The 16575-nt window shown below is 38.5% G+C and overlaps 1 protein-coding gene across 1 annotated transcript in view; it reads right to left on the bottom strand.

The window, feature by feature from the left end:
• The window catches only part of PARD3B (par-3 family cell polarity regulator beta), a 588698-nt gene that overhangs the window by 200515 nt on the left and 371608 nt on the right, over positions 1-16575 (bottom strand). Inside the window, exons 17-18 of the mRNA XM_023732913.1 lie at positions 2767-2973; positions 1785-2022 (exon numbers count right to left, since the gene is read on the bottom strand). Of these exons, the coding sequence (XP_023588681.1) occupies positions 1785-2022; positions 2767-2973 (445 nt within the window). The remainder of the gene's footprint in view (positions 1-1784; positions 2023-2766; positions 2974-16575) is intronic.

The following is a 16575-nucleotide window of genomic DNA, read 5'->3' as shown; positions in this document are numbered from 1 at the left end:
ACGATTTACTAAGAGGTGACCAAACTAGCCCATCAACTATCATCTCCCATCACTCACTTTCAGTCCACGTAAGTGTAGAAATTAATTGAAGAGGCAGATTCTCTTTGATGGGAAATCATAGAATTAAAGAAAGCAAGGGAAAGGGTAGCTTCCCTTTCCCACCCCCAACAAAACAAGTGAGGGGGCCTACAATAGAAACCCTCAGATAATATGGAATAATTTTATGAAGAGAGACTGTCATCCCACTTCCTACCTGTTTGCTTTGTGACTTGCAAAAATTTACTGATATTCCCCTTTCCCCATGCATGACAGAGTTCTTGGGAGAGTTTGGCATGTGCTCCTGAAGTTGGGAGGCATAAAACCTGATGCTTAACTCCTGGAGAAGGCTAGTGATGAGAGGTTTGTTGGCGCATCCCTATGGCACAGTAAGGAGAAAGGGAGGAGCAGTGGAAGCAGGCTGCATGTCTATAATTTGTGGGGGTAAGAGATCAGTATATCTAGTGAGCCAAGAAGGAAGGTAGTCAGGACTAGAGCCATCTCAAACTGAATTTATCCAAGAAGTCTAATAGCTATGGTAAGGAGACTCCAGGGATGTACTTTCTGAGGTCAGAAGATAAGGGTAAGAGGGCCTTAGGTAGTCAGTGGGAAAATGTATCTCTTACACCAGAGACTAGCATAGAAGAAACTCTCTGAAGAAGCCCTCAAAGTGGCCCACAAAGGGCCATGGCAGCCAGATTATACTAGACACACCAGTCAAGTAAAACTATATCCTGTTTTAATAATGCTCTTCTGCTGTCCCTGGTTCCAGTGACTGGGAAGTAGCAGAAAATGGAATCCTGTCTCTGACCACAGTGCGGGGCCCTCACTGGGACTGAGGCCTGAGAAGCATGGAGAAGGTACATTTGGGTTTAGATTGGACTGGACTTTTTAGCTCCTAACAAAGAGGTTGTTTTAATACCCAAAAGTGACCTGAAAGCTGAGAGGTCATAAAGGTGCAGAGAAGTCACCAGAGTATCAACAGAATACATTTGAAGGTAGCTGTGGGAGAAGAAATGAAACTGTTTTCTGACTGTACCCTGCTGAGCCATGCCTAGTTAATGAACTGATATGAAATTTTGTTTCCCAGTCTCACAACCCCACTGAGTTAGTAGAGCAGGTATGCTAACTCCATTTTTTAAGTGAGGAAAGTAAGGCTCAGAAAGGTGAACCACATGCATGAAGCCCCGCATGTGTGGGCAGGGTCATGGATTCACACCAGCACCATCTGGCTGCATATGCCGGGGCATCTCCACTGCACCACCGTGCTTCTGAAGGTGATGACTAAAGCACCCACAGGACTGGCCAGTGCACAATCCCTGGGATCATGGTAACATTAAGTTCATCTACTCAGACTTCTCTAATTCAAAGGAGGTGTTCTAGAGGTGACCATTGAGGACCCTCTTGACTTTTGCTATCCCAGAACCTGATGTGAAGAAGCATTTAATTTGCCCACATAATGTTTTGGTACAAAGGGCTGTGTGCATTGCTCATGGCTCTATGAAGTGTTGGCCTTTTTTTGACAACAGACTTATGAGAGCTTCCTGTCATCACCATGGGCTTCAGCAGCAGCCCAGGAAGGCTACTTTGTGCTCTGCAGACAAGGAACAAGCACATTCAAAGCTTAGATTTATGCGTTTAGCTGAAAAAGAGGGAAATCTTGCATATTTTCCTAAGAACATACAAATGAGTGATTTCACCAAGATAAAAGGTACAAAATCAACTTTGCCTTCTAAGCAGGCCCATACCTCAGCATGGCGCCAAATCCCTTCCTCTTTATTTTCCTTTCTGGATCTTCATTTTCCTCTTTTCTCTTTTTCTCCTTGACTTTCAACTTGCCCTTTTCCTTTTTCTTCTCCTTCTCTTTTGGTTTTTTGACTTTTCTGGCTTTATTTTCCACGTCCTCTAGCTCAGAGTTCCCCTGAGGAGCAGATTCACAATTCACAGCTCCTTGGCCAGAGTGAGAGCTCTTATCAGACAGACCGTCTGTACAGAGAAAAAAAAATCAATACACATGTTTAGGGGCACTTACGGTTAGTGTAGAAAGAAAAGTTAAAATATAAAATACAGACGAATGAACAAAAGCGCTCCAGAGTTCTACCCTTCCATGTGGCTACCTGTACCCTTTGAAGAGATGACTGCCTGAAATCCCGTTACTTCAAGCAAGGTTTGATGTCAGGGGGTGGGGGACGATGGTGGTTGCTTGGCTGGAGTAAGAACGGCTTGATATGTGGTAAAACACTAACCTCTTGAAAAGCTGGCTTGTTAACCTTGATCAGCTCAAAAAGCCCACATGCTGGGAAACAAACAGGGCAAGTTTATTCCAAGGAGAGGTTTTTGAGTACAAATATAACCCAGCTGCCTCTACCCAATTAATGCAGTCAGTCCTCAGGTTGATGCTGCTGCTTCTAATGACTTTAATAAGAATGTCAAGAAATGCATACTTAGTGCTCCTATCCTAAGGGCAAATGACAGTTGGTCCTTGTAGGAAAGTGAAGGAGAACATTTCTTTAGCGTTTGCACTGTAAAATAAATTGCATCTTGCGCTATCCAGTTCCATGTTCGTTAAGCCAAAGGGCAAAACATATCAGGAAAATGAATTACTTTTAATATCAAAAATATAATTGTGATCCTTGAATCATTTTTCTCTGTATTTAAGCACATATTCTTGCTCATGATTTGAGGATAATAACGAGATGAAGAAACCACTTAAGGAAGCGCATTCCCTACCAGCTTCAAATTCTTCAGGCCCATCGTAGGATTTGTCAATGGCCGCTCTGAAGCTCTCGTTGCAGCCACGGCCACGAACCATGTGTGTCCGGGGCCTGTGGAAGGGAAGTTCATTCTTTCTGACCTCAGCGACAGCAGTCTGTAGGCTCTCCAAGGAACTGGATTTTTTTAAGCCCAGAGTAGGACCAAAATCTTTGCTTGGAGATTCTGGAAAAGAAACGGCAAAAAGTGATCCTTCTCCAAATGGCACGGTGTGGTGTAGTGAAAAGACTTACTACTGTTAACAAGAATATTTCTTTTTGGGTATCTAAAAAGGCGGGCTCTAAGTAGGTGGAACTTGGGGTCAAACCCCAGCTTTGCTACTTGTTGTGACCTTGAGAAAGTGGTTTGACTTCTCTGAGCCTTGCTTTCCTTCTCCATAAAGTTGTGGTGAAGATTTAAAATGATAATATATACGATACAGAAATTTATATGCATGTGTGTGCATATGCACATGCACGTATGAATTTGAAAGGTTGTAGCTATCCATAAAGTATGTGTGTGACGGTGTGTGTACATATAAATGTGTGATATAAACACACACACACCTTCACACGTATAGAGCACCTAACATAGTGAGTGGAGCCCTGGTGATGCAGTGGTTAAGAGACTGGCTGCTAACCAAAAGGTCAGGAGTTCAAATCCACTAGCTGCTCCTTGGAAACCCTATGGGGCAGTTCTACTCTGTCCTACAGGGTCACTATGTGTCAGAATCAACTCAATGGCAAAGGGTTTGGTTTTTTTTGTTTAACATAGTGAGTCCTTCTCTCACAGTACCTGTCCAAGGAACTCCTATATATATTGTAGTTTTTATTATAGCCATCGTTGTTTTGATAATTATTAAAGAACAAATAGTATACACAAATCTAAGAGCACTGAAGTGATTATAATTTTTGTGATTAAATATTTTACCTTACCCTAGTAGCTATTAATGCATGTCGAATACAGTTTATTTAGTCAATGGTAAAAAAGAAAACAACTTTTGTGTGTCAAGCCTTATTGTCCAAGGAGTATTTCTATTTGGGCATCGAGAAATGGGGAAAACTTTTTATATGATATAAAATTACAAAAAGAAGAAATGAAACAAGTGAATTTTAATAATTTGTTTTCTGTTAGATAATATTCCCATTTGTACTATTTGTCTTGCCCCGTCTCCCCCTTCTCTCACCTCTTGCCTTGACCTCCATTTGCTCCCCTAGCCAATCCTCTACTTTTCTGTAACAAGATTAGGCCATATAAATATTAGCAGCACAAGGATTATTTTAAAAATAGAAAGAATTCTATCAGGGCTCTTGTTTCCACATCCAGAGCTTTTCCACTAGGACCAAAGCCCACATTCCTCTTTGGCTACAAAGGGGATTACTGTCATAAAGAGACTCCACTTGAATTTCTAGAAATAAATTTCTGTGTAGGATCATGTACATAAAGTACCCACTTCAGTGTTTACCACATAGTAAGACTCAATAAACAATACTACCTTTTATTACTATCATCACTGTTTTTGCTTCTGCTAATGTTGCCACGATGAACACTACTACCAGTTGCTTAGCACAAAATGAAGTCATGTAAGGAGTATAAAAGAAGTATAATAAAGGTCTAATGCATACAAATGCATACAAAGTTAAATAACAATACACACGCTCCATGTGTTCTGGAAACAGTTAATATAATGACACTGATACTAATAGCTTACAGTGAATGGGGTGCTTAATCTGTGCCAAGAACTGTTCTAAGTGCTTTACACATATTAATCTACTATAATCCTCACAGTTGTGCTGCTGGTATTACTGAGGCCCCATTTTACTGCTGAGGAAATGGAGGCACAGAGCAGTTAAATAACTTGTCCAAACTCATGTGCTTAATAAGCATCAGAACTGAGAACTGAATTCAGGCAGTCTGACTCTAGATTTCTTGCTCTGTACCACATGCTTTACCGCCTAAAGATGTAGTAAGTCTCTGCTCTCTACACACCAAACTGGAAATCATGAGGTAAGGGTTCAGAGTAGCTTCCTGCCACTTAACTAGCTGCTTGATTCTGGGCAAGCCACTTAAACTGGCCTACAGCTTCCTCCTCTCTAAAATAAGGGCCTTGGTCTAGATTAGTCCTGGAGCCTAGTCAAGTGGGCAAACTGCACAAACTGAATGTTACTTTGTAGATTCATAATTAACTTACAGGAGGCAACTTTGCAGTTTGAATAATATACTTGATGACAATAGACACTGCATTTTATAGGTGATGGTCTATCTTCAACAAATGCAACGAGACTAAGGCCCCCCAAAAAATTATAAGAAACTTCAGGAACAATTTTCAAGTGCTACTTGCCAAGTCATGTATATTGAGGATATGTTACTATTAAATCTATAAAGTGGCATATTTCTTATACTCCCAGGAAGGAAAATAGATTGAAGAAACAGAACTGAGTAAGATCATGTCTGACAAGAAAACCAAAGGCAACACAGAGGTTTGGGGTATTGAAGCACCAGTAAAAGCTTTGGAGTTTACAGAAAATATTTCACTCCATCATCCCCTAGGGATGTATGACATGAAGTTTAGTGAAAACATGAAGATGAAAACTATCTGAGAAAGCCTAGCTCCTCTGTCAACAAGAGTCACCATCTATTATTTATTAATTGCCATTCAGGAGATTATATTATGGCCCAAGCTGTAAGTATTCATGTCAACCTTTAGCAATAAATTCTGGGGAACATGAAAGTGAATAAATCATCCAAGATATAAGGATGCTATCTAAAAGGAATGCATCTAAAGCTCAGCCAGAAATCATATTTGAGAGGAAACAAATACACTGTAACTCATTCTAAGCAAACTGAACACTAAGGATCCATGGATCTTGTAGAATTAATAGAGCAGGCAATTAATTCACTTTATAGAAAGAGAAGTCACAAATTAGAAGCACCAACTGACACTGTACAAAATTACAACCGAGCTCTACTGGATGTGGTACCTAGTAAAACTAAAAGCAAAAAGGGCCCTTGAGTCCTAATTTGTAAATGTGGACTTGGGTATTCTTGGACTTGGAAGAAAATGTTCTGATCCTGGGGAGCAAACAGGATGTAGCAGCAGAAGAGGGACTGATACCAGAAAGAAGAATTGAAAATCAGGAAAATCCTTACAAGATTTACAGTGCAGTGAACTGAGAAAACTGCATCTCAGAGTAAGAAGAGATTGACTTGGACCTTCACTAGGACTTTTTTTTTTACATATCTGAGGACTTCTGCCTGAACGTCAGGGTTCCAGGCTATGAGGGGGATTATTACATCAAAGGATGGGCATGAGCATTAAATTCCAACCAAACACTTGGAATAAAATACCCTAACATGTAAATATTGTGTGGGGTACTATACATTGCCATAGTCAATTCCTCTTCCCTACTCCTACTCTTACCAATTCCAGTTTGGACTGGCATAGCATTGGAAATTTTATTGCTTTCAGAGTAGGAAGACTCGCTGTCTATTTTTAGCCTAACTACTTACACAAATCATATTTTTTCTAGATTTCTATTACTAGTAGAAGTCTGTTTGAAAAGATAATAGAAAGAAAGTAATTAATTAAGATCAAATTCTCAGTCATTCTATCCCACTGAAGTTACCCCTAAATATAACTTTTTACCTCTAGCTGATGTGATATTGACTGTGGCTGATTTTATGCAATTGTCTGAGGAGAGTGATGTATAAATACCACATGTCATCAGTCATGGGATGGACCTTATCCCATTTTTAGCATCTACAGAAGTAACCTAAATATGACTGCTTAATGATTTCTAGGTCATCTTAGGTTAGTTACAAGTACCAAGAATAAATTGTTTTCCAAATGTTAGTACCAAGGCTTTATTTTTAACCTATGACCTCCTACGTCTGGTAACCATGTTTTCTAAGATCGAGATGAACTCACCCTTCCCTTAGACACCTAACATACATAAACTTCATAAAGTAAAGTACATAGTTATCAAGGGTGCTAAAAGATGGATCTTGTATAATACAAATTATTGTCAAGATTGTATAATAAAATATTCTGTTTCATGTACCAAATTTTCCCTGCAAACAAAGATGTTGTAAATAAATACCACCAAAATCCTTTTTTTTTTTTTTTTAAGATGCCATTGCCATGTTCGAGGATTTTATCTGTCCCCAGATAAAGAATTGGCTTGACTTGGTCCCTGAAGCCTTCTCCATACAGAGTAGAGAGAAATTACAATGTCATGGCTTCTGGTCCCACCAGTTCTCAGACATCGGCCATATTCCCTGACATGCAGAGAAATACAGTGTTATAAAGAAAATAAACACATATACCAACACTAAAGATTTAAAGGAGTCATCCTGTGTTCATGGATTGGAAGACTTAACATTGTCAATGCGATCTACCGATTCAAAAATGCAATCCCTATCAAAATTCCAACGGTCTTTTTTTTTTTTTTTTTTTGCAAAACTGAAAAAGCCAATCCCCAAGTTCACATGAAATTACAATTGCAATGGATACTGAATAGCCAAAACAATCTTTAAAAAGAAGGACAAAGTAGGAGGACTCACACTTCCAGATTTCAAAACCCATTATAAAGCTACAGGAATCAAACAGTGTGGTACTGTTATACGGATAAGACATATAGACCAGTGGAAAAGGACTGAGAGTCCAGAAATAAACCCATACACCTGTGGACAATTGATTTTCAACAAGGATGCTAAATCCATTTAGTGGGGAAAGAATTGTCTCTTTAAACAAATGGGGTTGGACGACTGTATTTCCACATGCAAAAGAATGAAGTTGAACCAATAATTCACACCCTATATGAAAATTAACTCAAAATAGATCACTTACCTAAATATAAGAATGAAAATCATAAAATTCTTAGAAGAAAATGAGTAAATCTTCCAGACTTTGTTTTTGATAATGGATTCTTATATATGGTACCAAAAGCATGAGCATTACAACAAAAAATAAATTGGACTTCATCAAAATTAAAACCTTTTGTACATCAAAGGATTTTATCAAGAAAGTGAAGGGACAACCTACAGAATGGGAGAAAAATATTTGGGAACCACATATCTGATAAGGCTTTAATATTCAGAATATATAAAGAATTCCTACAACTTGGAATCAACTCAACAGCAACTAACAACACCACAACTCGACCACAAAAAGACAAACAACCCAATTTAAAAATGGGCAAAGAACTTGACTAGACATTTCTCCAAAGATATACAACGGCTAATAAGCACATGAAAAGATGCTTAAAGTCATTAGTCATTAGGGAAATGCAAGTCAAAACTACCAGACACCACTTCACCCTTTTAGGATGGCTATTATCAGAAAAGAAGCCGTGGTGCCACAGTGGGTAAGAGCTCAGGCTGCTAACCAAAAAGGTTGGTGGTGTGAATCCAACAGTCGCTCCTTGGAAACCCTATGGGGGCAGTTCTACTCTGTCCAATAGGGTCACTATGAGTCAGAATCAACCCGACAGCAATGGGCTATGATCAGAAAAAACTGAAACTAACAAGTGTTGATGAGGATGTGGAGAAACTGGAACCCTCATCCATTATTGGTGGGAATGTGAAATTGTGCAGCCACTATGGAAAACAGTTTGGTGGAACCTCAAAAATTTAAACACAGAATTACCAAATGACTGAGTAATTTCACTCCTCAGCATATACTCAAAACCCTTGAAAGCAGGGACTCAGATACTTGCATACCAATGTTTACTGCAGCATTATTTGCAATATCCAAAAGATAGAAGCAACCTAACTGTCCATCAAAAGATGAATGGATAACCAAAATGTGGTATATATATACGTGTGTGTGTGTGTATATATATATACATATATACATATACAATGGAATCTTATTTAGCCATAAGGAGAAATGAAGTTCTGACACATGCTACATTGTAGATGACCCTTGAAAACATTACACTGAGTGAAATAAGTCAGTCACAAAAGGACAGATATTGTATGCACAGAGATAAAAGTTTACCAGTGGTTACCAGGGGAGGGAAGACTGGGGAGTTATTATTAAAGGAGTACGGAGTTTCTGTTGGGGGTGATGGACAACTTCTGGAAATGGATAGTGGTGATGGTTGTACAATATGGTAAATATAATTAATGTCACTGAATTATATACTTAAAAATGGTTAAAATGGAAAATTTTTGCCATATATATACATATGTGTATGTGTATATGGAGCCCTGGTGGTGCAGTGATTAAGCACTTGGCTGCTACCTGAAAGGCTGGCAGTTAGAACTTACCAGCTGCTCTGCGGGAGAAAGACATGGCAGCCTGCTCCCGTAAAGATTACAGCCTTGGAAACTTTATGCGGAAGCTCTACTCTATCCTATACGGTCACTATGAGTTGGAATTGACTCAACGGCGATGGGTGGTAGTAGTAGTGGTGTGTATGTGTATACACACAGGCACACACATATATGTATATGCATATATATACATACACACATATAGATATACATATAAAACCAAAAACAAACCCATTGCTGTCGAGTCAATTTCAACTCATAGTGACCCTATAGGACAGAGTAGAACTGTCCCATATGGTTTCCAAGGCGCAGCTAGTGGCTTTGAACTGTTGACCTTTTGGTTAGCAGCCGAGCTCTTAACCACTTTGCCACCAGGGCTCCATATATACGTATACATACATATATACACACACACATATATATAGATTCATATACACATATGTATACACACACACATACATATATACATACACACACATACATATGTGCATACACACATATACATATATACATACACACACACATACATATATACATACACACACGTACGTATATATATATATCCATCCATAATTAAGAAAAAAGATTTAAAGGAGTTGCACCAACTACCACATCTTGGTTATCTAGAGCTGCTATAACAGAAATACCACAAGTGGATGGCTTTAACAGAAATTTATTCTGTCACAGTCTAGTAGGCTAGAAGTCTGAATTCAGGGTGCCAGCTCCAGGGGAAGATTTCTCTCTCAATTTGCTTTGGAAGAAGGTCCTTATCATCAGTCTTCCCCTGGTCTAGGAGTTTCTCAGCACAGGAATCCGAGTCCATTGGACGTGCTCTGCTCCTGGCACTACTTGATTGATGGTAGGAGGCAACCACCCCCACCCCCACCCCCGTCTATCTGCTTGCTTCTCTCTTTCATATCTCAAAAGAGATTGACTTAAAACGAAACCTAATCTTGTAGATTGAAATCTTGCCTCATTAACATAACTGCCTGTAATTCTGCCTCATTAGCATCACAGAGGTAGGATTTACAACACAAAAGAAAATCACATCAGAGACAAAATGGTGGGCAATCACACAATGCTGGGAATCATGCCTAGCCAAGTTGACACATATTTTGGGGGGACACAATTCAATCTATGACATGCCATTTCTCTTGTGGACATGAAACAGGTGGCAAGTGGAGCAGCAGAGAACTACCAGGTAGGTGAAGAGGTGCCACTGCAAAATGCAGTTTTAAAACACTTAGAAACTATTGCTTCAGTCTTCTAGATAGGAAATCCCATTTCAACGCAGTAAGACACAGAAAGTCTTTCCTGGAGGATTGTTTGAAGTTGGACCTCAGTTCCTGTGACTCAGTCTTGGATTCCTGCTCCTGCCCTACAGCTGAGAACTCCTGTTCACTCCATGCAAGCAAGTTGTTAGGATGATGCAGAATCTTTCTCTCTCATCATGAAAAAACAGTCTATACAGGAGTGGTTAATAGTGAGTAATTAAGAGGAGAGGCTGTGGAGCAACCCAACACCTCCTTCTCTGCCACTTATTCTTAAGTTATTAACGTCTCTGTGCCTCAGTTCCCTTACCTGCACAATGAGGTCAATGAAACAAGCTCAGAGGAGTGCCTAGCACATATCAAGTTTTCCTAAAGAATTGGTGATAATTATTGTCACTATTAGTTTTGTGCCAGCTCTAAACATTTGAATGAGTGAAGACCTAGTAGAATTCATTTTGTTTAATCCGTCATTGCATTCTTAAATATGGCCAGTTCTTCTGCAAAAAGCTGAAAAGGAATTCAAAAAGAAATGCTATTCTTCCTTTTGTATTAAAAAATGAAGTTTTTTTCACCCCAAACAATCCCTCACAACTTTTTTTTCTTTGGAAATAAGGCATATATCCATCTGTTCAGCACATATAGAGGCTATTCTTGGGAAGATTAATAGTGGAGTCTTGGTTGCCCTTCCCCTCAGGCTATGATCATTTAATTAGTCTGAGATTTCATCGGCAATGTTTGAACTTCGCACTCTAGCATTAAAACCTCACATAAAAGAATGCCTTAATCTAGAAGACCAGTAATTGGATCTTCCATTATTGATGAAATTGCTTCCAATATATCCTTATTAAAAAATAAGAAATTATTTTGGGGAAGGTATTCAGTTTCAGAAACAGGGCAAGTTTTTCTCCCAGCTAGAGCTGTGTAATTAACAAACACTTATTATAAATTAACAATAAATAATGTATTAATTTGTACATTTCAATAACATCAGTGGTCCTCAAGGCACTTAACGAAAATTAATTAAGTTACAGCTCCTGCCTCTAAGATAAAGGTATTGTGCCCAGTAGTAAACTGGGGATCAAAATGATTGCAAAGGTATCCAGGGGTCGCAGTTGTAACTTGAGAAGACCAAGAATTTGTCAAGATAGCTTGCTTTTATTATCAATTTGGCCTTGCCTTATTACGAGGAATGAACTTGGGCAACACACTACAAATGCTTTACTTGCTTCATGGGGAGCTGTGATGTGAAATTAATAGCCTTAAAACTCTTTGAATGAAAAATTATTGTAAATTCCAAGTAGGAAGTCACACCACCACTTTATTCACCAACATACCCCATTCCGCCTTTTCATTTTAGATTACATTTACTGAAAATTTTGTATATTTCATTTTTTTTTAGTAGATTCCCTAGAGGCAAAATGTCTTATGTACTTTAATAGATATCATTGCAAATCCATTAACCTAGAAAAAAATTCCCTGTAATTCTCAAATGTACAATTTCCCAAATTATGTTATCTGTGTTAACTGTCCATAATGAGCCTAATTACCTTTCTGCCTATCTTAGTACTCCAAATATTGATCATCACCCCAAGTTTATCACAGTGCCCCCTTCCCTATTCATTACTGCAGGGCATAATGTAATCTGGTTTATACATCATCTGCTGTCATTTGTATCTCAGTTCTTTTATTGGCAATTTCCAAGTAAGTTCTCCAGGAGTAGCAATTTTTTTTTTTTTTAAGTCTCATAAATCCTAGGGTCTATATTTATCATTTCTTGAAATTCATGTCAACATGTTCAGTAATGAACTTATCATTAAGATTCATACATTTGCATAATCTCCCCTATCCTGTCTCCAAGAGTGTATATTTTAAAGTGAAAACATAGGAAGATTATGTGAATATACACAACAGATGCTTTGCATATGAGTATGGGCATGACCCTCCAAGCATCTTCAAATGTTTCCAAATATTGCTATACATTTTAATTTTCTTTACTTGTCTTTACCTTCTTTTATAAGCCAAATGTCAAAATCTTAACGTCACGTTTAGTGTTCTTTCCTGGCCTGAAATTACGTCTAGCAAATTTACTGAATAGTGAATTCATCCCACCAAAAATATTCTCCTGATACTTTTCTTTTTCTCTTCTTCTCTATTTTACAGACAAGCAAATGGACTCTCTGGTTCCTCTTACTGGATAAACTGTTTTTAAAAATTACTGCATAGGGTTTTCTTGGCTGTAATCTTTACAGAAGCAGATCGCCAGGCTTTTCTTCGGTGGTGCTACTGGGTGGATTCGAACTGCCAACGTGTACGTTAGTAAAACCCCTAAAATCAAACTCATTCCTACTGAGTCAATTCTGACTCCTAGCGACCCTACAGGACACAGTAGAACTGCCCCCATTGCCCCATACGGTTTCCAAGGAGCGGCTGGTGGATTTGAACGCAATCTTTTGGTTAGCAGCCAGGCTCTTAACCACTGTGCCACTGGGGCCCGAGTGCAAACCATTTATGTCACCCAGGGAGCATGAAGGGTGGCTACTTAAAGAAAAATGCTACCTTTATTATTTAGCTAGGGGGAAAAACAACTCACTTGTGAGTCAAATAAACTGACTAAAATGGCAAATTTTCTACCTGTAAAATAGAATCAATAACTGTCTCCTACCATTTTCTTAGTCTTGTTTTATCTTTGTATCCTCAGCACAGAGAAGTACTAAATAAATATTTTGCTGAAAGAATAAATGAACGTGAAGGCTAAGGGTAGTTACAACACTTGGATGTCCCTTTTCTCCAATACTATGAGGTTAAACAAAGTTTTACCTGGAGAAACACTCCACGATTGCCTCACTTCCTCAAAGCCACATACAGCTTTCTTTTCTTTGTTAATATAACCCTCAGGCTCATTTTTTCACTTTCAAGGATTTAATAATTTCTGCCCTCCCTATAATTACTTATCTTCCACTATATTTTGCCTTTCTTTTTATACTAGTCATTCCTTTTGCTTAAGTTCTTTCTCTCTTTGTAATATTAACCTTTTCTGCCATTTCCACCTCCTTATGTGCACTTTAAATAGTGTTATTTTTAGCCACTGCCAAGAACACTTTTATTTGCTTTCCAGCTCCTCCTTGTATATCTTGGTAACAGGCTTTTTACACAGACTGCTTTAGTGATTTTTTTCTCTTTCCTTTTACCATTTACTCTTCATATTGCTTGCTTCAACAACACATCATTTTTCTGCGTTTGATTGTTTAGTGGCTTATGTCTTTATAGAGGTTGTGTACTACAGAGTTCTCAAAATAAAGTATAATATAAAGAATTCTAATAAGTTTCTTAAAAACATTGCCATAACGAATTGGTCATAATGTGATTAATTTCTTGGAGGCAGCCACATGAAGCTATGTATTCTTATGTGATGTTGTGTAGATGGGCACCTGTATTTTTTAGACTCAAACATTATTTGTTATTTTATAAATTTCTCATCTTTTTATAACTGATTGTACTAAAACAACAACAACAAGTCCTCAAATGATCAATTATTGAGTTGTTTACAGATCTAAAAGAAAGTGAGGTTCTTCAGTCTGATGTTAATATGAACAACAATCTATTTATAGATACACCTTCAGCAAGGTTTCAATATAATGTTAAAATTTCAAGCCAAAATCAAGTCAGCTATCAGCAAATGTTTACTGAATACTTTTTGTAGCTCAGAACTGTACTTTGTCCTAAGAGGAATAACGCTGTTGTTGTTAGGTGTCGCCAAGTCAGTTCTGACTTCATAGTGACCCTTTGCACAACGGAACAAAACACTTCCTGGTCCTGAGCCATCCTCAAAATCATTGCTATGTCTGAACCCATTGTTGCAGCTACTGTGTCAATCTATCTTCTTGAGACAAATAATAGGAAAAGTGTAACATTTCCCTGCTGCTTTATAATTTTCAAAGTTCCTTCCTGTACAAAGAAGGGGATCACATCAAACACAATTGATTTACACAAATTCAGTTGCACATACATGGCCAGAGGGAGCTATAAAAGAGAGGGAGGGAGGAAGGATGGGAAAAGAATAACTTAAATGATGAGAGCAATTTCATTCACCATCCTTCTCAATGAGAGAGTGCCCCAGAGTGTATGCTGAGAAGAGAGCAGAGACTGGAGAAATGAACTGTTCCCCATGGGTCTCTGCTTGTCTTTCATGCTGTGAGCATCTTACAACATTGAAAATGATTCTCATGTTACAATATTTATATTTTTTCACGTGTTACCACCCTTAAATGCAAGCCACCTACTTCATCTGGTGCCCAACTGAAGAAACAACTATCTCTTTTAAACAATAATGTTGTATTCTGTGTCTTAAGGTAAACATACGGGATTTCCAATGGTATTTTGTACTCTGTGACTTGAGAACCTATCCCTGAAAGGCAATGCCACTGTGCTACATCCTATGTAAATCTCAGAACAAATACCTGACTCTCTTTCAACTTACTCTTTTAAGATCCCTGAGTTTGCAGACAAAGAAATGTTGGCCTATTGACTTGGCAAAGCTACTTGATGGTATGTGAGGCTTTCCTGGTCTGGGCAATCCTTAAGTCAATGCTCTTCCTACTTTTTTTGTTGCCTCTGAAGTAAAAGATAAGGCACTTAACTTTCCTCAAAGACTTTACAATCCACGTGCAAATGCAAGATGGCTACACATGAAGTAATAACACCGGAGAAAGTAGAGTAGACCCTTATCATTTATGAAGGATTCATTGGAAGGCAGCGCAGTCTTCCAAATTGTAGAAAGTAAAAATGTTTGTGTGGATTCCTAGCTTCCTCTAGAACCATATTTCCAATGGGAGCCATGTTTTTCTCTCATTCCACTAATTAATTGTCTTTTCAGCATCCACTGATATTTTAATCTTTAAAGCAATATATCATTAGCAAAGCTTTGGAGTCTGACTGCTGGGATTCATATCCCAGCTCCAACCCATGTACTAGTTATGTTACCTTGGGTGAGGCTTATACCTCTGTGTCTCAATTCTCTCATCTGTAAAACAGAGATAATGACAGCACCTACTTAACAGTGTTGTCGTTGTTGTTGTTAGGTGTCATCGAGATAGTTAGAAGATTATATGGTACAAAGCTTTGAACATAATGGCTGACACACAGTAAATATTCAGTAAATGTTAGCTCTTACTAGTATGTCTCCTTTGATAAGCAATGTTTACACCAATTAGTAGGATTCTCTATAACCAATAAGATGCCAAGAGGATTCCTGTTTCCATATCCATACATTGTGGATCTTGGTCATCACTACCTGTTAATTTTTGCTCTTTATTAAAAAATCTTTTCTTTTTCTTGTCTAAGACTCCTCATCACTTTTCAAATCATCTTCTACCTCCTTCATGTCTATCAATAGCCAAAATAAGCTTGTTTCTTGCAGAGGCATTTTTTACAAAGAAATAAAATCACTCAGTGATAGTAACCATGTGTGAGACACAAGTAAATTGCTGGTTAGTTTCTTTTACTAGCCAAGTAACTTTTCTCTCTCAGACCAACCCATGGCACAATCAACAAAATGCCAAATCAGACAAGGGCATGGACTTAGGGGTCACTGGTCAACAGTGACTCTGCAAACACTGGAGCTAAGAATGCCAACACACAGCATAGTAAAGGGGCTGGAGTAGTTAGGCTTGTGGGATTCTGGAGAAAAGAAAGCACACTGTGATTCCACGTCACTGGATAAGGCTTCATGAATTAAATGGAATTTGTCCCTGAAGATAGGGCCTATGTAGATAGGAAACATGGGAGGTGAACAGGCAATCCACACAGGAGGAAAAGCATCGTGTCTACTGGGTAGTAAGGATATAAGGGAGCATAGAGTGACTAGTGAGGGAAAACAATTGTGCTGAGTATTGGTGGGAAATGACAATGGGTATAGAGAATAAAAGGAGCCCCAGTGGTGCAATAGTTAAGTGCTCAGCTGCTAACTGGAAGATTGGTGGTTTGAACCTTCCAGTGGCTCCTTGGGAGAAAGACCTGGCAATCTGCCTCCATAAAGACGACAGCCAAGAAAACCCTATGGGGCAGTTTTACTCTGTCACATGCGGTTTCTATGGGTAGGAATCGACTTGACAGCGGCCAACAAGAAGAAGATAAAGGATAAACGTCCCTGGGTAGCACAAACAGTTTGTGCTCTATTACTAACTAAAAGGTTGGCACAGCCAAGAAAAACCTATGGTGCTCAATTCTACTCTGTAACTCA

Source organism: Trichechus manatus, unplaced genomic scaffold (genome assembly GCF_000243295.1).
Source record: "Trichechus manatus latirostris isolate Lorelei unplaced genomic scaffold, TriManLat1.0 scaffold00056, whole genome shotgun sequence".
NCBI classification, from domain to species: domain Eukaryota; kingdom Metazoa; phylum Chordata; class Mammalia; order Sirenia; family Trichechidae; genus Trichechus; species Trichechus manatus.
Note: the sequence above shows the minus strand (reverse complement) of the source record. Positions and strands in the feature narration are given on the sequence as shown.